The sequence below is a fragment of the Lampris incognitus genome, chromosome 1, assembly GCF_029633865.1.
Source record: "Lampris incognitus isolate fLamInc1 chromosome 1, fLamInc1.hap2, whole genome shotgun sequence".
In the NCBI taxonomy this organism is placed as follows: domain Eukaryota; kingdom Metazoa; phylum Chordata; class Actinopteri; order Lampriformes; family Lampridae; genus Lampris; species Lampris incognitus.
In genome coordinates this window covers 14,648,385-14,672,812 of record NC_079211.1, presented here as the reverse complement: position 1 = coordinate 14,672,812, position 24,428 = coordinate 14,648,385, and the positions used below count along the sequence as shown (strand labels likewise).

Below are 24,428 nucleotides of genomic sequence, written 5' to 3'. Positions count from 1 at the left end.
GGACAGAGACGACCTCTTGGCATTGAAATCATTTAAAGCGCGTGGCTTTTAAAAGCTTTTGGTTCTGTTCCCGCTTGTGTGTTTAAACACTGTTAGAGATGGAGATGACTCACAACACAGAGGATTTTATTGGAATATCATTTGTGTGTATGTATGGTCTCCATTATGTTACGCCGCGGGGCCCTCCGGCTGAGTACTTGTCAGGTCATGTTGCTCGGACATTATGGTGTAAGATAGGCTTATCCAGAGTAATGACCCAGTCAATAAACGCTGAGTGGTTAATGACGCACCGCCTCCTCGTGTTGCTGCCCAGTCGTGCCATTGTGTCAGACTGTGTTGTTGTGTGTCAGTGGAACACCGAGCTAGTGACGGGGACATGGCTGTCCTGTCACGAATCACTCACACACACACACACCCGGTGATAAACTCAGATCTCATGCTATTGTATTGTGTATCGAAGTGGAAGGGTGTTGGACGGGAACACAGGTACTATCTGTGTCTTGGGAGGCAGCTGCTTTTGTGCTACGTGTGAATGTGTGCATGTCTTTTTGTGAGAATTTCATATCTGTGTGTGTATACATGTGTGTTTACACGTACATGTACGCACAAGTACAATATGGTCCCAGTGGCATGATATTGTACGTCAGTGCAAATGCATGCAGAATTTAAAGTGTATTTACATTGGCTGTCAAATATTATTCGGTCATTTAATTTGCATATTTTAATCTACTTAAATGTTAATGTACTGTGTATGTCTTGCTGAAGTGCTCGGTTGGCAGAGTCAGTCGATTATGAACAGGTGATGGAGACAAATGTCAATATTCCATTAACTAATGGCCGTTCCTTACTTCTCTCTTTCTTTCATTGCTCTTCTCTCGTCTCCCATATTCCATCCTCTTGTCTGTCCATCTCTTTCCAACTCTCTGTATCTGCATCACTCTCTCTCACTCTCTCTCTCTCTCTCTCTCTCTCTCTCTCTCTCTCTCTCTCTCTCTCTCTCTCTCTCCTCTCTCTTGCTCTCTTTCTTTCGGTCTCTCCAGCTGATATCATCTCTACAGTAGAGTTCAACCACACAGGAGAGCTCTTGGCCACGGGGGACAAGGGGGGGCGAGTGGTCATCTTCCAAAGGGAACCTGAAGTAGGCAATGCACGTACAATGACACACACACACACACACACACACACACACACACACACACACACATACACACACACACACACACACACACAGACAAACATAAAATCTCATACACACATGGAATGTATGCACACATATAAACACATATGTACACATCTGTATGCAAGCACATGCATACACATTTGTGCACATCCACACACGCACACATGCAGACTCACATTGTTTTTGTTTCAGGTACCCAAAAGGCTTACTATTTTGGGGTAAAGTACAAAACTTTGGATTAAAGCAGCTTCTTGGAACTGACATTGGTTGCAGAGAGGGGAAACTTTGGGGAATATTTTATTCAGTTTATAATTTGGATAGTATAACCTGTGCAGTACTTTAAACTGTGTCAGGCAATGTCTGGCATTTATAGAGCAAGTATGAATATATTGTAAGCTTTCATCCCGTATACCCGTATATAATTGGAGATTTGTTGACCCAGCTCATCCTTCCATGCACGCTTGTAAACCTCAGATGAAGGGGCGTTAATGTTGTGTAGAACATTGTAAATGTAGGATATCAACTTCTCAGTATCTGCCTGCCTATTCAAAGCTTCATCAAGTTTCTCTGGACTTGCAGTGTTGTAGTCCAGCATGTATGTTTTCACATAATCCTTCACCTGAAGAGACCTGAAAAAAAGACGAGTATTGCAAGTTGTATTTCTCTCACAACCCTTGCGAGGAGGAAAAAGTCCCCTACAATTATAGGTCACCCAGGGTTAATTCCTTGGATCCTCCATTGGCTGATAGCACCATCTAAAGCAATCCTCTTTGTCTCCATTTTTAGCCAGTTGGCTTGTTGGTGTGAGTCATCCAACAAGCAGATTATGGTCTTAATATTCGTTGCTCAGGGGCGTCTGGATGGCGTAGCAGTCTATTCTGTTGCCTACCAACACAGGGATTGCCGGACAGAGTCCCTGTTTTACCTCCGGCTTAGTTGGGCGTCCCGACAGACACAATTGGCCATGTCTGCGGGTGGGAAGCCAAATGTGGGTATGTGTTCTGGTCGCTGCATTAGCGCCTCCTCTGGTTGGTTGTGGCGCCTTTTCTGGGGGAAAGGGGAACTGGGGGGGGGGGGGGGGGGGATAGTGTGATCCTCCCACGTGCTACATCCCCCTGGCGAAACTCCTCACTGTCAGGTGAAAAGTAGCGGCTGGCGACTCCACATGTATTGGAGGAGGCATGTGGTAGTCTGCAGCCTTCCCCAGATCGGCAGAGGGAGTGTGGAGCAGGGACCGGGACGGCTCGGAAGAGCAGGGTAATTAGCCGGATACAATTGCGGGGGAAAATCCACAAAAAAACCATCCCAAAATACAATTTCGTTGCCCAGTAATGAGAGAGGAAATTGGGGAAGGCTAATGCTCCACTCTCCTTGGATTTACACAGGTGTTGTTTATGTATTCTGTGGCTTTTATAGTCGCAAATAAAGTTGGTGACAATGGAGTCAAATTTCTTCAAAATTGATTTGGGAAGATATATTGGTACTGTCTGAAATAAATACAATAGGTTGGGGGGGGACCATTTTTTTTTATAGCAGTTGCTCTGCCTAGAGGGGAAATGGTGAGCGTTCTCCAAAATTGAATGTAGGTTTGAAGTTTTATGATTAATGGGGGGGAATTTGTCTTGAACGTGAGGGAGTGCTACCTGGTAATGGAAACTCCAAGATATCTGGATTTTTCAGTAACGATTCTAAAAGGGAACTGTTGGAGCCAAGTGACATCCTTTATTTTTACTGGTAGTGGTTCACGTTTATTCCAATTTAGACTCGCACATAATTCTTAGTCCAACTGTGAGGTACTAATGACAGATTGATACCCTCGCTGTGAGTGAGGGTGCCATTACAGGTGTGCAGGGTCCATGTCAGGTTATTTCTGGAAAAGGTCCAGATAGATTAGACTGGCTCTGCTTCCGTGTTACACTGCGCTTTGATATGACATGTGATAGAGTGAGTGCAGACTGAAAAAAATTCTCCTTCGCCTTCAAACCCATTTTTCTCATTTTCCCCCTGGCCATACACCCCCCTGGCCATACACCCGTCCTTTTTTTTTCTCCCCTCCATCTCCTTTTGCATAACCCCCCCTCCTCTTCTGCAAACCCCACTCTTTCACAATCTCATCTGTTTTTTTCCCTTTCCCTCATCTCTCCCTCACCCCACCAGAGCAAGACTGAACCTTTCTCCCAGGGAGAGTACAATGTCTACAGCACCTTCCAGAGCCATGAGCCTGAATTTGACTACCTTAAGAGTCTGGAGATCGAGGAGAAGATCAATAAGATCCGATGGCTGCCTCAGCAGAACGCCGCCCACTTCCTCCTCTCCACCAATGGTGAGAGACCCTGCCCTCAACGAGAATCAGGAAGTTGCAGCTTCAGAGCTGTCCTCAAGATACATTGTGAAAAAAGTCCTCAGATGAACCTACATAAAAAGTTTGAATTTTTAGGATTTTACAAGAGGTTTATTGCATTCTTCCAGGTAAAGGGGGTCAACATGGTGGGGAGTAATCCATTGTAATCTGTTATCTATTGTATACTTTTAGGCAGCAAATAAGTGTGCTTGTCAATGTTTTGAGTACTTTAAACCATTGATGTTTGTATTCCTGGTGTCAGTCATTCCACGAAAAATAAAACCATGCTAAGAATGAGACAGAAAAACAACTTCCATTTGGCGAACAGCCCATGCTGAGATTTGGGTTACATAGGAAAGCAAGTAGATGTCCCCATGGTTTAGGGGTTATTAGACAATATAAACAGTTCTAATTCTGTCTCTTTGGCACAATTTCTTCAGTTACACAATTTCAATGGTAACTGTAGTGCGTCAGCTTATAGTTTATGATCCTTGGAGGGGAGATTCCACAATCAATGCACTTTTCAGCTTTATACCTTGGAGGATCCGCACATAGTCCTTGCACACACTGCATTGATTTCTGCAAGTATTTTAGGGCATGAAAAATTCAAGACCTGCATCAGCACTTAGCTAATGCTGCAGCTGAAATGCTGTCTGCTGTCATTAACTTGATACAAAAAACATGACTTGTTCTGTCATTACATAAAACATAATCCTTCAACTTGCATGAGGTTTACAGTGCCAGCCCTCCCAAGAATTGATTTTTCTGAAATGTGGTGAATTACCCTGCTGTCTATCTGCTATTTCTAAACCAGAGACACTACAGATTTGGTCCTGGCTTCTCCCAGTTGTCCAACTGTAAAAATGTATTACCAAAAAGTTCCTGAGTGACGTCTCTAGTAATATTATATATTTAAATTAAGGTTTTATGATAGCTTTCCTACTGCAAGGCAAAATAGAATGTGTATAAAATGTAAATGAAACATCTCCCTGTCACCCTTTTTTTTCCTGAGTGATGTGTGTGTTCCTCAAGCTTGGGTCCTCTACCAGAGGCCTGGAAGTTTGAGAGTTCTGTGCAGTATCTTAGCTGTTTTTAGGACTGCACTCTTCTGGACAGAGACCCCAGATGTTGTTCCTGGAATCTGCTGGAGCCACTTTCCCAGTTTGGGGGGTCACAATCCTTAGTGCTCCTATTACCACTGGGACTACTGTGGATTTCACCTTCCACATCCGATGTAGTTCTTGCTTGAGCCATTGTTATTTCTCTAGCTTCTCATGCTCTTTCTTCCTGATGTTGCCGTCGCTTGGAATTGCTACATCGATCACTCACTACTGCTGTCTTTTGTTCCTTGTTGACCACCACAATGTCTGGTTGGTTAGCCAGCACCTGCTTGTCAGTCTGGAATTTGAAGTCCCACAGGATCTTAGTTCTGCCATTCTCAATGACCTTTGCTGGTGTTTCCCATTTGGACTTTGGGACCTCCAGTCTGTATTCAGTACAGATATTCCTGTACACTATCCCAGCTAATTGGTTATGCCTTTCAGTGTACGCTTTCCCATCTAGCATTTTACACTCTGCTACTAAGTGCTGGACTGTCTCAGGGACATCTTTGCACAGCATGCATCTTGGGTCTTGTCTGGTGTGGTAGACCCCTTGCCTCAATTGATCTGGTCCTGAGTGCCTGTTCTTGTGCTGCTGGAGGGGCTTGATCTTCCGTGATATCTCCTCCTCTTCTTCCTCTGCACTCTCTGTCTTCTGTTGCTTGAGGTACTCACTCAGCAGTTCATACTGGGGGGCCCTCTTTCTGATGTACTCATGGATGTTCCTTGTTTCATCCTGGATATTGGCTCTGACATTCACTCACCCCTAGCCCCCATCTTTTCGCTTATCGTACAGTCTCAGGCTGCTGGACTTTGGGTGGAACCCTCCATGCATTGTGAGAAGTTTCTGTGTCCTGATATCTTTGGCCTTTATCTCCTCCTTGGGCCAGCTTATTATTCCAGCTGGGTATCTGATGACTGGTAGGGCATATGTGTTGATGGCTTGGATCTTATTCTTCCCCTTGAGTTGGCTTCTCAGGACCTGACTCACTCTCTGGAGGCATTTGGCTGTAGCTAACCTCCTTGCTGTCTCTTTGTGGGTTCCATTTGTCTGTGGAATACCCAGGTACTTGTAACTGTCCTGTATGTATATTATCTTGCCATCTGCTAATTCAACCCCTCCAGTTGTCACTACCTTTCCTCTTTTTGCCGCCATTCGACCACACTTGTCCAGTCCGAATGACATCCTGATAACGTCGCTGTAGATCCTGGTGAGGTGGATCAGTGAGTCAGTGTCTCGCTTATTTCTGGCATAAAGCTTGATGCCATCCATGTATAGGAGGTGGCTGATCTTAACTCCACTTCTGAACCTGTATCCATATCCACCCTTTGTGATGATCCGACTGAGGGGGTTCAGGCTTATGCATAACAGCAGCGGAGACAGTGCATCACCTTGGTATATGCCACATTTGATAGTTACCCGTGTGATTGTCTTTGAGTTGGCCTCTAGTGTTGTTTTCCACTGGAACTGATACTGATGGAATATATATATACATATATGTATGTATGTATATATGTATGTATGTATGTATGTATGTATGTATGTATGTATATATATATGTGTGTGTGTGTGTGTGTGTGTGTGTGTGTGTGTGTGTGTGTATATATATATATAACTTTGCCATAAGCATTATCATCAGCTGATGATTGCTTGTGGCATGAAACAGGCTTGTACTGTCTCATAAAGAATTTACTTGACTCACTGGATCATATATATACACACACATTATCTGAACCGCATAGCTTATCCTGCTCTCAGGGTGGCAGGGATGCTGTAGCCTATCCCAGCAGTCATTGGGCAGCAGGCAAGGAGACACACTGGACCTATATATAGTTTTTCCCCCCAGAAACCATCAATGGTGATGATAAAAGTGCTCAACAAATGAGGAGCAGAATATTAAGATGGATGCAGGAAAAAAACGTTAATGCATTGCCACACAAGCTTGTTTCGTGCATCAAACACTCATCAGCTGCCAATGTGATAAAACCCTCTTAAACAGGTTTTATCACATTGGCAGCTGATGAGTGTGTGACGCATGAAGCAACGCATTAAAGTTTTTTCCTACATCCATCTTTATATGTATATATATATATATATATATATATATAAATATAAAATAACTTTGTTTAAAGAAACACTCAATGGTAGGGAAAGTGCTCAACAAATAAGGAGCAAATAATCCAGTGAGTCAAGTAAATTCTTTATGAGACAGTACAAACCTGTTTCATGCCTGAAGCAATCATCAGCTGTCAATAAAGTAGCTTTATTGAATCCCCGTTTTGCCTCTGGCTTGGTCGGGTGTCCCTACAGACCCAATTGGTTGTGTGCACGGGTGGAAAGCTGGATATGTCATGGCCACTGCACTAGCGCCTCCTCTGGTCGGTCAGGGCATCGGTCCGGGGGGGAGGGGAAACGGGGGAATAGCGTGATCTCCCATGTGCTACATCCCCCTAGTGAAACTCCTCACTGTCAGGTGAAAAGAAGCGGCAGGCAACTCCACATGTATCGGAGGAGGCATGTGGTAGTCTGCAGCCCTCCCCCGGATCGGCAGAGGGGGTGGAGCAGCGACCAGGACGGCTCGGAAATGTGGGGTAATTGGCCAGGTACAGTTGGGGAGGAAAAGGGGGGGGGGTGTCTTGATGATGAAGATGGAAGATGCTACTATCTTGTTGCATTTTCTAAGTCAGCTCTGCAGAATCAGTGCTTTTAGATAAATACACTATTTGACTGCTAAGTTGTCCTGTTTTCCAGATAAAACCATTAAATTGTGGAAGGTCAGCGAAAGAGATAAACGGCCGGAGGGATATAACCTTAAGGATGAGGAGGGTCGCATCAAGGACATTTCCACTGTCACCTCCCTACAGGTAATAATATCTCTTCATCAGTTTGTCTGTCTGTCTGTCTGTCTGTCCGTCCGTATGAAGGTATGTGTGTATGATTGTATATACATATATATGTATATCTACATAGGTATGACTAGTTTTTTTCTCCTTCACACTCTGTAAACATGTACAAAGACTCACACATGCATGGACGCATACACTTAAGCGAGTGCTTGAGCGTATGTACTGAAACATTCATAAACACAGGATAGCCTGAATAAGTAGGTCATTAGGTACAGATGTGCATGCATGTGCAAAAGTGGGTCACTAGCACAAAGGTGTGAAAGTGTGTGTTTCTGCGTGAATATGCATGTGTATGTGCAGGTGTTGGTGTGCTGGGAGATATCTACTATTGCTTTACAGTACAATTACATGAGAACGGCAAAGGATTTAAGTGGATTTGTGCGTCCTCCCGCTGTGCTGTATGTAAATGTAATTATGTTAACTGCCACACAGATTCCAGGAGTGTAATCATAGGGGGATCATGTACTTTGAATTGTGATGCAAATGTTTCTGTGTGAAATCACAGATGGCCGGTACATTTAAGGGCCGCCAAAGGCGCCTCAGCCAAGTGTCGTTCGCAAAACTGTGAATCTCTTCGCAATCTGGACCTTCACATAACTTTGGGTCTTAACATTATGTGTATTCCTGATGTCAGCGGAAGTCCGTTTTTTTTATTCTTATCTATATTTCATGCAAAACCATTAAAAGGAATTAAATGGGGTTCTCTTGGATTGTTACCCATCATTCCCTCCCACACGCTGTCTTTTATTGCCCGCCCATTTCTCTCTCTATCTCTCATTTCTCAACATTATTTTCATGATATCCCACATTCATAATATTGTAATAGGATACTCTCGCTCTCTCTCTCTCTCTCTTCCCCCCCCCCCGCCCTGTTTCATTATCTCTGTAAACCCCCAACTCCTTCATCCTTTTACCTCCCCCCGTCCTCGCTTCTGTTCTCTCACACTCTCTCTTTCCGTTGGATTCAAGGTGCCGGTGCTGAAGCCCATGGACCTGATGGTGGAGGTGAGTCCGCGGCGTGTGTTTGCCAACGCCCACACCTACCACGTCAACTCCATCTCCGTCAACTCTGACTGTGAGACCTACATGTCAGCGGACGACCTGAGGATCAACCTCTGGCACCTGGGCATCACCGACCGCAGCTTCAGTATCCTTTGTGTCAGACCGCGACGGGCAGTCGGCGAGGCAAATGTAGAAATATACCCAGAGAGATATCTGTACGCCGACACACACTTACACCGTGGTCCAGCGTGGGTATGCAACAAACACATGAATATATTTACATTAATAGTTTTAATGCAGACACAAATATTCATGCATGAATTATCAAATAGACACACATGCGTCCTCAATATTTATATATATCTCCCAGCCCACACACACACATGCTAAGACACACATACATACTCTCTCTCTCGCTCTCTCTCTCACACACACACACACACACACACTGAACTAACATTTCAAACAGTGCCTCCTTGTACATAGAGATGCACAAAGGCAAACTGTGGTGGGGGAGGGGAATATTATTCTTGAGGATTGAAAATGCAGTTTAATGAATAATTCAAAGACTGCATAAATATTTCAACCCTCTTTCAGGGTTCTTATCCAGCTCAACAGGACACAATACTGTCACAATCCCGGCCTAGAAAGGATTTATATCGTTATAGTTGATCTGAATATGGATTTACTTTTCTCCCGACAATCCCCTTGAGGTACATTTAGATTTGGGTCTTTTATTTCCTGCTCTAATTAACTGATGTATAGTAAGTTATGTATACATTTACATATGCTTGTACATCTATTTTGCTTTAATTTTGCATGTGGCTTTTTGTGTACTTGCAGGGTCCTACTTAGATTGCTATTCATTCACTGTTTATTGCTCGCTTGCTTGCTCACTCAATCAGCCAATCTTTAATGCTTTCAAATGCAAGGGATGTTTAAATAGTACATTACTTCTACTGATATTCCCAAATATTTTCTACAGTTGTAAAAAAAAAAATTCAGATCTTGCACATGGCGAAAGTGGAAAGTATGAAGTATTTGCACAACATTTTTCTTTCTCGTATTCTGTACAGGATGAATTTGTACATTTGTTTCTGTCTTGACAATCATTCTGTTCAGACACAGCTCTGACCTCTTTGAGGGTTTTTGCATACACTACACTACAGACTACAGTGGGAGACAGTTCATAAAAGCACGCTCCTTGGTTAGAAAACCATCCATAGGGTGAAGGGGAGTGGGGCATCTTGCAGGTGTACAATTTCAATTCGTTGTTCCCCTGAGCCATGCCTCTCCATCAGACATCGTTGACATCAAGCCAGCCAACATGGAGGATCTGACGGAGGTGATCACGGCGGCAGAGTTTCACCCCCACCACTGTAACTTATTTGTCTACAGCAGCAGCAAGGGCACCCTGCGCCTCTGTGACATGAGAGAGGCAGCATTGTGCGACAAGCACTCCAAATGTGAGTACACCCCGCTGGGAAGTACACAGAGTACAGCCTGTTGAGGATGGAGGCAGACACATCTGGCCTTTAGCTGCACGCCAGATGCTCTCCATGGTGCCTGTATTAATTCTTCCTTTGTGAGGAGACGAGATAACCCTCAGCCTCTTTGTTTACAAAATTTCCAGTGTTAGATGACAGATCCACCCTAGCTGATCAAGACGTGAGAAATCTACACTGACTTCGATGTCTGTTTTGAACCGCTCGATATGCTTTTTGCTAGACATGGCACTTATTTTTGTTTAAAATAGTCAAAAAAATTAACTAAAATGATCAACAGAATGTGAAGAAATAACAGTTTTGAGATTATGTCAAAGGCATCTATGTATTGTGTTGCAGAGAAAGCATGCTAACCAGCTAGCCCCGGCCGGTCCCGTCTTGTAATACTACTTTTTTCTACCTGAAGAGGCGATACTGAGTCACTGTTGCGTCCAGTCTGCCCTCACATGAGAGGATGAGGAAGTAGTGCTTATGGTACTGGCGCGCACCCTCTAAAGAAATGCTCATATCTCAAATTCTATAGATCGCACAGCTTAGGTTTTTACATCAATTCGTATCATGTGTCTGAATAAAGTGAGAATTGAGGATATTACAGCGGTGTAAAAATGGTGGAAATTTGGAAGATTTAGTATCTCAACTAGAATGCACCATTTATGGTTATGTAATGTTAATCTATGGGACGCACAAGTTTCCCAACGTTTTTACATATATTTTGTGTACGTGCGTGCAAATTTGCAAGAGCAGCGGCGAATAAGAAGTACTTGTTGCAAAAGCGCAGTTCTGTCCTCCACTCTAAATTCCCATAGGAAACCTCTTGGGCGAAGCCCCCTTTGGGAGGGACTGTGCATTTCACCCCAACTTTGTGGTAATAAGCTGCCCCCTATTTGTTTGGAGTACGAATTTGACAGTTGGCCAGTTCTTACAGATAGCCCCTTTAAAGGATTAGTCTGGGTTTTGGGTAGTTTGAATCTTGTGTTCGGAGACCTGGTCGCTTGTCGCAGCGAGTTGGCAGCTTGTCAGAGAAAAATGAACTGCAGTGAACGGGGCCAGCTTAAAAGAAAAAAAAAATTCAAACAATAGCAAAACACCCAAAGAAACGTTTTTTTTTTACCATCTGCAACTGAACATAATATCTGTTGTGTATTACTGATGCGTTTTCTCCGATGTTAGCATATATCTTAGGAGCTATTTTGTCTATTGAAGGATACCTGTGTATCACAACGCAATGGAGTCTGTTTGGAAATACCCCCCCCCCCACCTACCAGCTGTATTGGGCGGCGTGATATGTGATGAGGTTCCAATGTGTATTGGTACACTGGCGTTTTTCGACAAACAAAATGGTTCCAATCTATTGTGTTGTTTTCTTTGGAGAATTGTGTGTCAGCACATGAAAAGTGTTGTATTCTTTTGTGGATGGTTAGAAGTTGCCAACTCGCAAGCAGATCTCCAAACACGCAACTCACCACCTTAGCCGGTTGCACTGACGTCATTACCAATGAGCAAGACACACCATCTTGTGTCAAAAAAACCGGAACTAACCCTTTGAAGAAATCCGTGAAATAGTTTTCATTATCCACTTGTGTTGTCACTGCCAACTTTAAAAATGCTGTTGCTTAACCTCTTTGTAAGAAATCTTACCTTGACCCTCACCTGCTAAAACATCACAGACCAGTCTCTTACCATGCCCGTCCAAGGATTTGTAAAGGAACTTGGCTAAATTATCGTTTTCTTTGTTTCATTGTGGTTCAAGAGCTTCCGTGGCACTGAGGTAACTCTTCTCAAAGTCAATGTGTGACTTGCGTAAACTGGTATATAGAAAAATCCTTTGATTTGGTGTTAACATTGTTGCAGCGTTCTCCTTTTTGAATTTTTTGAACATTTTTTGAACCTCTGGTGAAGCTCTCTATTGATTTCGTCCAATTCGTGGGATACAATTATATATTTCAGTATTGTGAGGTCGAGGTCATCACTGGCGGAGTCCCCCAGGGGTCTTTTCCGGGTCTAATCCTTTAATCAATATTGGTTATCAATGCTATGTGTTGGTCGGATAATTCAGCAACATTATAATATCAGTGGGGTAGCTGAAAGCCTGCACTCTCTTGATTGAAATTTTCATGCTGCTGCACGCACTGCACTGATCGGTGATGATGTGCTGGAAATATGACATAAGCGGACTAGAAACTAAAAGGAAAAAAAAGAAATAGAAAACTAAAAACAAAAAAGAAATAGTATATATATATACGTATATATATAGAGAGATACCAACCATTAAAGTCAGAGCTGTATTTCCACACACCCCAGTTTTAGTAACACAACCCCACCACACACCTCACTGCTGACAGATTTTCACTTTTTCAGAGGTATTTATTGGACAAATTCAAGCCAACACCATATATTATGTTACCCTTTGAACCTGAATGTGTCTTGAGTAACTGTTTTTAACAACTGAATGTATTGGTCTGAAGTGACTGATTTAGGCACACTACTGTTAGTTCTCAAATCAAAACCCATCTCGCATCGCTCTTCACTAATGTGTCTGGAAAAGTGAAGGCTATCTTTGGAGTTATTTTTGGGCTCAGATCTAAGCCTGGAAAACATAAAGACTATTTTGCAGTCAGGTTTCTGGCAACTCAAAAGACTCTCCAAAATTAGATTCTTTTTCTTCTTGAAACTGCCTTGAAACTGTGTTGTACTTTTATTTTCTCTTGCATGCATTTTTCATTATTGTAACTTCCTGCACACCTCTTAGCTGGAAGATGTCCAGAATACCACAGTTAATATTCTGACCGATGCCCAAAATGTAATACATGTTTATCATAATAATACTTATTATTGTTATTATATTGTTATTATTATTACTATTATTATTATTGTTGTTATTATTCCCACCTACTCTAAACAGTACTATACACATATATTTCTCACAACTTGAATAAGGGGGAAAATAATGTACGAAAAAACACAAACACATAAGCTTCAATAGGAAAAGCCCTGTACATTAGTCAGTGACAGGCAGTAATATGGCCAAACCAGTGCTGTGTAAGAAGGAGGTAGGGCTGAGCACATGGTGACTAATGTGGCTATTCATCAGCAAGCAGCAAGCAATGCAAAATGTCCAGTTTCAGGGATACAGCTAGCAGAAGCCAGTTGTTCAGCTCCGCTGTGGACGCGCAGCAGCAAGCATCTTATCACCACACACACATTCGGCCCATTAGCTTGAATGTAGCGTTTGATTGCTCAACATCCGCCAATCCTTCTATTTTGTTACAACTCACTGACAGCAGTTTCTGTCTCTGGGTATACCTGTGCTAAGAGCGGCCTCTTGTCTGCCATGTTTTATGCAACTGTAAAGTGGTTAGACAGACTCAAGCTATGAGGGAAGCTTGAAAGATAAATCTGAGCCAAATACACGACCCAATAAATGGAACAGGGATAGATTACTCCACCATATCTTTAGATCCCTCAAATGGATTATAGATCAGATCACATCAGGGGGTTAAGGTAAAACATTTTACAAATGCACCTTAAATGACTGCAGGAGTGCAGGCAAACACACACACACACACACACACACACACAAAAGTGCTCTGTGGGGCTTGTATTTTACTCAGAGAATTAAGATCATATACTGGAACGACTGGGATTTCACACCTAACTAAAACGACCATGGGCAGTCAAAATGACCGCCGGTTTTTAAACTCCATAATCTGTCAAGATAAATGCCCAACTGAGATATTAATGCATTACATATGTTAGTATGTCTGTTAAAAAACGACTGACACCTAAATTAACATTTTAACAACTTTAATACTATTTTTTCAAACAATTTAAAATGGCCACTGTCCAACGCCTGTAAATACTGCAACGCCTCGGTGGTAGTCATGGTGCGTCTGAAATGGCGTCTGTAACCAGACATGTTGGAAATAATCAAAAATCAAGTTTAGAATATTACTCTGCACTGGAGGACACTAGTGTGTTTCTAGGACAGAGCAATGAACTTCACGAAGGAAATGATACGACCAACACACGTCATAAATAGTGACATGACGCACACGATGATGCGCAAATTACGCGCCGTCATTTTGACCGCTCATGGTCGTTTTAGGTAGATCTTGTGCTTTTTTGTGTGCAATTGATCTAAAACTCATTTTAATCTAAATAAATTTAGCACAAAAAGTAAGGAAATTTGTGTTTGGTAGTTTATTTCTTTGTTGTAACAATGCTTCCTGGCAATACATCTTATATCAGGCAACTGATTGTCAGCAGCTGGGGTACCAGAAGCTCAAAACAAGAGTCAATAGCAACAGCAAAATAAGCTGTTTGCCATTGGCAGAGAAGATTTGGCAAAATTTTCATGGGCGCAACCCACATACTCAGCTCTGCTGCTCATCCCACAAATACATGTTCCTTACACATGTGGCACCATTTAAAAGGGAAATAAACAGGCTTTCCAACGGTATAAGATTTATTGCAAAGAAGCATTGTTACAACAAAGAAATAATCTACCAAACACAAATTTCCTTACTTTTTGTGCTAAGTATAGTATATGCAATTTTAGGAACATTCAGCGAGCGGCGGCGTCTGTATCTTTTTTTTTTTTCAGTTATTAAACTGAAAATCCAAAACCGCCAAATTGACAGCCTTGGTTGTTCCAGTTGGTTAATTTACGTTTTCATGTGATCACAAACATGGACGTGCGCCCATATATGACTACAATGGGAGTGCAACGCGATATGGGTCACACACAATCTACACAACACACCCCACTGTGTCCCTGTAATCTCCTAAACACCCACACTTCTGTATACTGTAACCTAACACACACCACCACATGCACATCATCACCTCCCCCGCCTCCCTCAACACTGCACCCCTCACCCCTGCCTCTTCCCAACGCTGCTATCCTGTCCTATCCAGTGTTTGAGGAGCCGGAGGACCCCAGCGCCCGCTCCTTCTTCTCAGAGATCATCTCCTCTGTGTCGGACGTCAAGTTCAGCCACAGTGGCCGTTATCTGCTCACCAGGGACTACTTAACGGCCAAAGTCTGGGACCTTCACATGGAGAGCAAGCCCTTGGAGACATATCAGGTGGGATAGCTGTGTGTGTGTGTGTGTGTGTGTGTGGTTGTGTGTGTGCAGCAGCAGCTATGTAGTGTTGTGGGATAGTATTCCTCGCCGTTTCTTTCTTTTTCTAAAATGAGATTTCATCTTGAGCCCATGTACATCTCCGAGACATAAGAGAATCGCGTTTAACGCCACCGTGAGACTCGGACAATTTTCCTCATAGTTCAGGTCACACATCTGCCACCAAAAATGTTCTAGATTTAGTGCCATTACAAAGGTTTTCACTGTCCTCAAAACAGTCAGTTCATGACATAACCGCAAGATGGCGGCGCGAACTCACGTTCGCGGCGGCCTCACACAGTGCCGTCCATGCAGTGTCTTTGTCCGCATCTGCGTCTGCATCTGGGTTTGTGTCTTGGTCTGATGGCTGGGAGAGCTGGCGCTGGATCCGCTGGGAGATCTTGGTCTGCTTCATCCTGTGGGCCCAGGGACCGCAGTCCTGTGCCCGAAGAGGTAACACCGAGGGCGGTCTGGCGGCATCCTCGCCTGGCGTTGACTGTTTTTGGTGTCGTTGTGTGGGGAGGTGTGTTGAGGGGTGTCTGGCTGGGAGAGCAGGTGTTGGATCAGCTGGGGGAGCCTGGTCTGCTGTGTCCGGTGGGCCCAAGGACCACGGACCTGCCCGGAGCTGTTCCTGAAGAGGAAACACCGAGGGCGGTGTGACAGGACGCGGACGTGGGGCAGGCTAAGCTAACTGCTAACCCATGCGGACTGGCAGTTCCCAAAGTCATCCTGGCTGGCGTTCGCTCTCGAAGACAGTGATTTATTTTATTTTTTTTGGATTTGTTGGATATGTGTTTTTGCAGTCTGCTGGGATGGGCTCCAGCATCCCGTGACCCCGGGTAGGATAAGCGGTTTAGATAATGGATGGATGGATGGATATTTGTGTTCTTGTAGTTTGGAAATGTGTTTTTGTCTTTGTGTTGCGCTGCTGTGGGCTGAGGGAAAGGATATTTGGTTTCATTTCATGTGGCAGTATGTACATCGTTACGTCCTGCCAATAAAGCCATCTGAATGTGAATGTACTTCCGTACATGAAATGAAGTGACAAATAAATGTTCCTGATTCCTGAGTCTTGATATGTTAAAATGAAGAGAAAAAAAACTACGATATCACCCCATTTCTCAAAAAGCGCTGTTTTTTGTTTTTGTTTTGAAACTGCCTCTTTAATCCCATCCATCCATCCATTATCCGAACCGCTTATCCTGCTCTCAGGGTCGCGGGGATGCTGGAGCCTATGCCAGCAGTCATTGGTCGGCAGGGGGGGAGACACCCTGGACAGGCTGCCAGGTCATCACAGGGCCAACACACACGCACACACACATGCACACACACACCTAGGGACAATTTAGTACAGCGGATTCACCTGACCTACATGTCTTTGGACTGTGGGAGGAAACCGGAGCACCCAGAGACGACTGCCAAGATTGGACTATCCCGGGGCTCGAACCCAGAGCCTTCTTGCTGTGAGGCAACCGCGCTAACCACTGCGCCACCGTGCCCCCCCTCTTTAATCCCAGATTGTTTTAAACTGATCAGTGCTTTTTCTCTAAATTCCTTCTAAATGAGAGGTTTTAGGAGGCGCTGAATTCAGTCGTCTCAAAAGTAATATGTGCTGTTTTTCACCAAGATGGAGAAAAGGCGATTATGAGTGGGCTGCTTCTCCTCCGGGATAGTCTACACGACGCTGAAATGCTCCATTAAATTTTATCCTAATAAAGCTCATTCAGCTGGCGCAAGGGGACTTAGGACAGGTTGTCCTTCCCCACTAATTTATCTTCAAGACAATACTCATGCAGGAGTTGCTTCCAGTGGCAAGGATATATATATATATGTCTTGGTTTCCCAGAAGCTCCAGCACAACTTCTGTCATGGTCGTGGCAATGATGTGGTCTTTCTATTTTCAGTCACAATGGTGGAAACTGCCGTCTCAGACTCGGTTTCAGAATCCCTGTCAACGTTGGCGTGATGTTGTGTTGTTCGAATCCCCACGTTACGAATTGTGTCTTGCCGAAAGAGGCATCAGAAGTATGGAAAACGTTGGTCACGCCCACAAAAATAAATGCATCATGGGAAAAAGTGGTCTCTTAGAGTCACGGTATTAGTGGTGCACTTCCAAACAGGATAGCTGGGCTGATAGCGATATATATATATATATATATATATATATATATATATATATATATATATACACACACATACACATATATATATATATATCCCCCCCCTTTTTTTTTCTCCCCGATTGTACCCAGCCAATCACCCCGCTCTCTGAGCTGTCCCAGTCACTGCTCCGCCCCCTCTGCCGATCCGGGGAGGGCTGCAGACTACCACATGCCTCCTCCAATTCATGTGGCGTCACTAGCCGCTTCTTTTCACCTGACAGTGAGGAGTTTCGCCAGGGGGAAGTAGCATGTGGGAAGCTCACGCTATTCCCCCCAGTCCCCCCCCCCCGAACAGACGCCCCGACCGACCAGAAGGAGGCGCTAGTGCACTGACCAGGACACAAACTCACATCCGGCCTCCCACTCGCCGACACGGCCAGTTGTGTCTGCAGGGACGCCCGACCAAGCCGGAGGTAACATGGGGATTCGAACCGGCGATCCCTGTGTCGGTAGGCAACGGAATAGACCGCTACGCCACCCGGACGCCCGAGACGCGTCTTTTCTGCATGTCCGCATATGCATGGATGTGTGGGAGGGTGACGAGTGTGTGCAATGTATAGGAGGAAAAGAGGGAGACACAGAAAGTGATTGGCCATCATGGGAATGTGTACGGGATTAGGGATTATGCACTGTGAATGTTTACCCACATGCATAATTGTTAAAAGGTTTCCCTTAATCCATGTTTTGTGCACAAAGCGCAGCCATCTTCCACTTATATTTCACTTAGTTTACCTCACTCACTATTGTTTACAGTAAACTGGACACGCCACTGTCTGGTAATGCATTTATAGCATGTGCCGTTGCCCATCTGCCAGCCTCTTGCTCGGTACGTATTCGGCATCTCCACGTCAGCCATGTGGTGTGCGCCCGTGTGTGCGCGCTTGACGTACGAGAGGCTGTGAGGCAGTTGGGAGTGGGCGGCCGAGACACGCTGGGGCTATTTATAGGTGCTGAGCCTCCTCTCATAAAGTGAAGCAGGAGCCGAGGATACCTTACAGAGTCTCAACACCCAGATCTGCAATGCAGCAAGCAGAGGGGAAACGGGGGAGAGAAGGAGGGCGATGTGGTGATAGAAAGGTGGCGAGCACAACGCAGGGGGTAGGGTGTGTGTGTGTGTGTGTGTGTGTGTGTGTGTGTGGGTGGGGAGGGGGAGGGGGGGTTTCCTGGAAGACCAGAGGATAACTGATGGGATGTTGCAGATGTGAGGAGGAGAGATGAATGTGGGGTGGCGAGATTTCGGAGGGGGCATGAGCGGAGGAGGAGAGTTTTGGAAAGAGCGGCGGAGAGAGAAGGAACGGGAGAGGTCACAGCGCGTTGGGCCAGAGAACAGCAGCGGCCTCAGGGGGGGAAGTAAAGCAGGGACACGAGGAGGCGAGCGAGAGAGAGAGAAAGAGGGGGGAGTAATGGGATTTAAGTCTTCTAGTTTGGCTGAATTTGCTCTTCTTCTCTTCCTGGGACAAAAACACTTAAATCAAATGAACAGATTTAATGCAGGGGGGGGGTGTTTGTGTGTGTGTGTGTGTGTGTGTGTGTGTGTGTGTGTGTGTGTGTGTGTGGAGTGGGCAGGGAGCAACTAAATCGAAAAAAGACAGAATATTCAACCGTCGCTGACACTGTCATTTCACTTTCGGCAGGGAGACCCTCGAGGGAGGCGAAAAATGTCCCCCAGTTTTGATGCACGGCTGCGTGCTGACCTCAGCTTGACCAGATATTGACTGGGGGGCCGTTGACTGCTGATTATATGCAGAATGCAAAGACGGGCTAACGCGGGGGGGGGGGGGGCGCTGTGACTGAGGAAAGACGCCACGGTGCGAGTTTCAACCCCTTGCATCACCACGCGCGCACAATGCTGACAGAAGCAGGTCGTAAAAGAAAGCGCGAGGGGAAAGAGTTATGTGTGTATGTGTGTGTGTGTATGTGTGTATTCTTGCCCTCCCCAGTGGGCATGGTAATGGAGGGGGGGTGTTAATGGTTTAGGTGGTATTAGGTGGCAAGACAGTTTTGATTAAAAATGTCTTCCTGGCCCTCATATTGCTGAGGGCTGATCTTGCATCTTATTAGTCCCATCTTCAGGGACGCCGGTGTTATCGCCTGCCTGTTTTGAATGTGTTTGTGTGTCCATGCTTTGCTTGTGTGTGTGTGTATGTGTGTGTGCTTGTTTGTTATTTATCAGCATTCTTTAGCTCGCGCTGCTATTTAAAACGTACAGTGTGAATCAATAACCGAGAGAGAAGCTGTGTACCCAAACCCGCTGCTCAATTATATCTGTGTGTGTGTGTGTGTGTGTGTGTGTCTGTGTGTCTGTGTGTGTGTGTGTGCGTGCACGTTCCTCTAGGTTCACGATTACCTCCGCAGCAAGTTGTGCTCCCTCTACGAGAACGACTGCATTTTCGACAAATTCGAGTGTGCCTGGAACGGCTCGGACAGGTACGGAACATGTTTGTGTTGTTGTTGTGTATCTGTGCACAGTGATTATGTGTTAGTGTGTGTTTGGAGCTCAGGACTTGCTATTGCTGCTCCCGTTAGGGGTCGCCACCGCGGATCATCAGTTTACACACACACACACACACACCCTCAAACACACAGACGTAGCTTGGCATACACAGACACACACAAATATGCAAACAACTACACACACATATGCACATTTATTAAAGCAGGGCCTACACACACACACACACACACACACACAGCACCTTACATACACCGCACACTATTTAATAGTATTACTGCTTTTTTGTTTTGTGTTGTTATTTTATTGTTGCTGCAATGTTGAGGAGCCGAACCCAAGAATGTTACTCTCTTGTATAATGAGACGGAACAATAAAGGATCTTGAATCTTTATTTATTTATTTATTTATTTATTTTAACACACCCCCCCTCCCTTTTTTTTTCCTCCTCAATTGTACTTGACCAATTACCCCACTCCCGGTCGCTGCTCCACCCCCTCAGCCGATCCGGGGAGGGCTGCAGACTACCACATGTCTCCTCCCATACATGTGGAGTCGCCAGCCGCTTCTTTTCACCCGACAGTGAGGAGTTTCACCAGAGCAGACATATCACATGGGGGGGGGGTCACACTATTCCCCCCAGTCCGCCCCCCCCGAACAGGCGCCCCGACCGGCCAGAGGAGGCGCTAGTGCAGTGACCAGGACACACACCCACATCCGACTTCCCACCCGCAGACACCGGTTTCTACTGCAGCGGTCATACCAGCTTCCTGTTTGTTGGCGTGTGCTGTTGACAACAATGCCTGCAAGATTTACCCTGGATAAACGTCAACGACATGCACAGAATTGTCGTTGAGTCTCCTCGTCCTCATAACTGTGGACGTAACTTGATATGTACAACTTGAAACTTTTCACCCTTGCTGGTAGGTGCAGGTGAAAGTTTGTCGACAATTCCGTGCTTGTCGTTGACGTTTATCCAGGGTAAATCTTGCAGGCATCGTGAAAAATATGCCGTTGCCAACAGCACACCCCGACAAACAGGAAACTGGTATGACCGCTGCAGTAGAAACAGGAAGTCAGTGGACTACAGTTATGCACAGGATCTACTGTGTCTGTGGGGACGCCCGACCAAGCCGGCGGTAACACGGGGATTCGAACCGGCGATCCCCGTGTTGGTAGGCAACGGAATAGACCGCTGCGCCACCCGGACGCCCGCTTGAGTCTTGAGAGGGCGTGCAGCCGGGTCGGAATTGAAAAATGCTGTTTTTTGTGTTTCCCCTTCTCCAGCGTGATCATGACGGGGGCGTACAACAACTTCTTCCGCATGTTCGACCGGAACACCAAGCGCGACGTGACCTTGGAGGCGTCCCGCGAGAGCAGCAAGCCCCGGGCCGTCCTGAAGCCGCGGAGGGTCTGCGCCGCCGGCGGAAAGCGCCGGAAGGACGACATCAGCGTGGATAGCCTGGACTTTACGAAGAAGATCCTCCACACCGCCTGGCATCCCACGGAGAACATCATCGCCATCGCCGCCACCAACAACCTGTACATCTTCCAGGACAAACTCAACTCCGAGATGCATTAGTGGACGCATGCAGCTGGATACCTGTATGTGCTCAAAGAGGTGTTCACCCGTATCCACGCACCCATACTGGAATGTACATACACAGATACACACAAATACACAACTTACATATGCGAGGGGCAGGGGCATACATAGATAACACTGACTTAAAATCACGTACATGATCAACACACAGACATATACCGCTCATAGGCCTATTTACTCAATACTCTCACCATTCTGTGCTCCTGTAGCCCGTGTGCTTTCCACGGCTACGGCCCGCCTACGCCTCTCCCCCCAGCCTCCGGGAGCCGGAGGGACCCACTTGCAAGGCTGAAGAGAAAGCAGACGGGATTTTTCCAACGAATTTAAGGACTGTGGAATTCTCTCAGCCGGGGATTTACTCGTTGGGTCAGCCTCCGGATCGTGGTTGATGGTATGTTGACTGTTGGAGATCACTTTTTCTGAGGGTATGACCCCCTCCCCCTCCTCCTCTCTCTCCCCTTTCTCCCCGGAAAGGAAATACTTTCACACGTTTTGTCTTCTTTTTTTTTAAGGTTGTTTTGCCTCCACCGCTTTCTCCTCGCCTCCTTTATAGTTGGACTTGTCCACAGTTGAACATCTGTTCTTTGCCCACCGTTTAATTTAAGTAACGAAACCCTTTATGGATTGTTTACCAGCAGCAGTGTGGTGTGACTCACTGTTCGTTTGATTTCAGCTATCCGATTCCTATTTTTGTAAATTTGCATTTGAAAAGCAAAAACAAAAAAGGATGATGGCGGTGATTTCGATGGTGGTGACTATAACGCCAATGACAATTTGATTATATGTGATGTTCAAGGATGAACTCGGCCCGTCCCCCAAAAAAACCCCTCTGAGTACGCCCACATTCCACCCGAGCTCTCCCTCACTGGAGAGAGAGACCATGTAGAACGGGGGCGCGTTCGGCGAGGTAAAACATTTTTGTAACGTTTCCGATAAAAACAAGAATGTGATCGAAATTACACTATAGCCTATAACAGACACTCGTATGTGTACTACAAACCGTGTTTCAATCTTTAACAGTGTGTTAATGTTCCGTCTGTTGAAACGGGGCCTCGTAATCTCGCCCGTTTGATTGTGGGTCCTGCTTCCGGTGAACTGGGGCTGCGTTGTGTGCTACAGTACCTTGCCGTTGAATGCAACACAAATCGAGCAAAAACGGGGGGGGAGGAAAAAAAACGATGAAAAAAAGGACTAGGTAATTCCAACAATCAAGCAAAAAAAGAAAAAATGATGCTGCATGTAAAAAAAACCGTTATCCTAAGTGTTTAAAACTTGACTTGACTTGACTGACTGACTTGGCTGCCTTCTTAACAATTTACACCCAGCTGTACAAAGGCTTCAGGGGCCCGGGGCCCCGTGCAGCACTAGTAACCGCAGACAACCGAGCTCTCCTACTTTACGTTGTGTCTCAGGACACTGAAGCATGTTTACCAGTGTTCAGTTCATACACTTACCTACATGTACATTTTGAATGAACCCGCCCAAGAATCGCTTTGTGACGTGTGAAGCTGAGAAGCAAGAGGAATGAGGAATGTTTTCTGATTTAATGTTGTATTCTCAAAGGAAAAAAAAAATCAAACTTACTCAAAAGGGCCTAAATGGTGTCTGTATATACCAACCCCCCCCCCCATTTTTGTTCCTTTTAAATGACCGTTTTGTTGTTACTCAGTGAACGGACTGTGGAGCCAGTCGTGTGGCTGCGTCCACGGCTAAGAACGCAGTACTCTTTAACCTCCTTAGCCTTCTTCAACCGATCACTGAGTTGCAGAATCGCTCTTTTCATTTATTTTTTAGAACACAAGTTTCTTCTTTTATTTATCCTACTTTGACATCTTGTCGGTTTGATTCCACGTCCCGACCAAACTAATGTTGATTCACATATTTTTGTGTTGATTAATGTATTTTGATGATAAAGATTGTCAAATGGACAGTTATAAATAATGTTAATATGTTTTTTTTTCTCTGAATAAAGATTTCAATGAAACTGCATCCAGTGGGTGTATGGCTGTTTTGTCTCTTCATGCAGACATAGCTATTACATCTCTCTTTTTGCACATGGTGAGGACATCGATGCCTTGGATACCCTCTAATTTCAGAGTAAATGGCTCCAGCACCCTGCGAGGCTGTGACCCTCATCAGGATAAGCGGCTTGGAAAATGAATGAATGATTTTTTTTAGTTTTTTGGGTGTTTTTTTTTTAAAGCAGTAAATTGTACTTGCTATGTATGGGGAGATTATAGCAGTAAGAGGTATAACTTTGATTGAAATAGTCAATTCTCATGACTATTTCAATCAATAATATAATTTCAATCAATAATCAAAAAATTTTGACCATTTACTTGCATTGTAAACAAACTAGTTAAGGCAACTGAAATCTCGGTCGCCATCTAGTGTTACGAGAAAGTTATTACACCTGAAGGTGTCAAAAGAATGACAAACTCTTAAATGTGCTATTGCAGAGGGATTTATGATCATATCTATGTCTGGATAACAACATATCTGAAACATGATTGTAAAGATATGATTTGAAGTTTAATTTACCCCACTGGAAAGATTGGTTAGGCTTCATAATAAGTAGCTGTAGTAAGTAATATTGTACTTGTAAGCTCTTACAACCCATTTGTTAACATTAGCAGATGGTGTCAGATTAATAACCTACTTTTTCAATATAGACCTGACATTTCTGGACCTGAAGGGTAAGTTTGGGCACAAAGTCCTAAATGATTGAGGTTAGGGCAAATATTCTGTCTGGACAGACTAGCCTGGTATGTAATATGAGGAAGCGGTCAAATAAAAAAAAAATAAAAAAATAAGGGAGGAAGGCACAGGGTGCAACATTTCAATCAGTATTAAGATGTCGACGAATATCTTTAAACTTTATGCTAAAGTTAACAAGTGGGTTGTAAGAGCTTATAAGGGCCCTATTGATCATATATTAATATTAACAGCTGCTCAATATAAAATGGTACTGAACAGTTTATACAAGGAGGAAAAAAAATATTCAAAGCACTGTTTTCTTTTTTACAGATGCCTGGTAACAACTGACAAATTC

At 44.7% G+C, this 24,428-nt stretch overlaps 1 protein-coding gene across 2 annotated transcripts in view; it reads left to right on the top strand.

Moving 5' to 3' along the window:
* LOC130127034 (serine/threonine-protein phosphatase 2A 55 kDa regulatory subunit B gamma isoform) overlaps positions 1–21,352 on the top strand; it is a 31,962-nt gene extending 10,610 nt beyond the window's left edge. For both annotated transcript variants that reach the window (XM_056296583.1, XM_056296589.1), the window contains exons 2-9: positions 1,041–1,138; positions 3,338–3,503; positions 7,374–7,486; positions 8,498–8,675; positions 9,832–9,996; positions 14,953–15,122; positions 19,656–19,747; positions 21,058–21,352. In XM_056296583.1, the coding sequence (XP_056152558.1) occupies positions 1,041–1,138; positions 3,338–3,503; positions 7,374–7,486; positions 8,498–8,675; positions 9,832–9,996; positions 14,953–15,122; positions 19,656–19,747; positions 21,058–21,352 (1,277 nt within the window). The remainder of the gene's footprint in view (positions 1–1,040; positions 1,139–3,337; positions 3,504–7,373; positions 7,487–8,497; positions 8,676–9,831; positions 9,997–14,952; positions 15,123–19,655; positions 19,748–21,057) is intronic.
* The last annotated feature ends 3,076 nt before the right edge of the window (positions 21,353–24,428 follow it).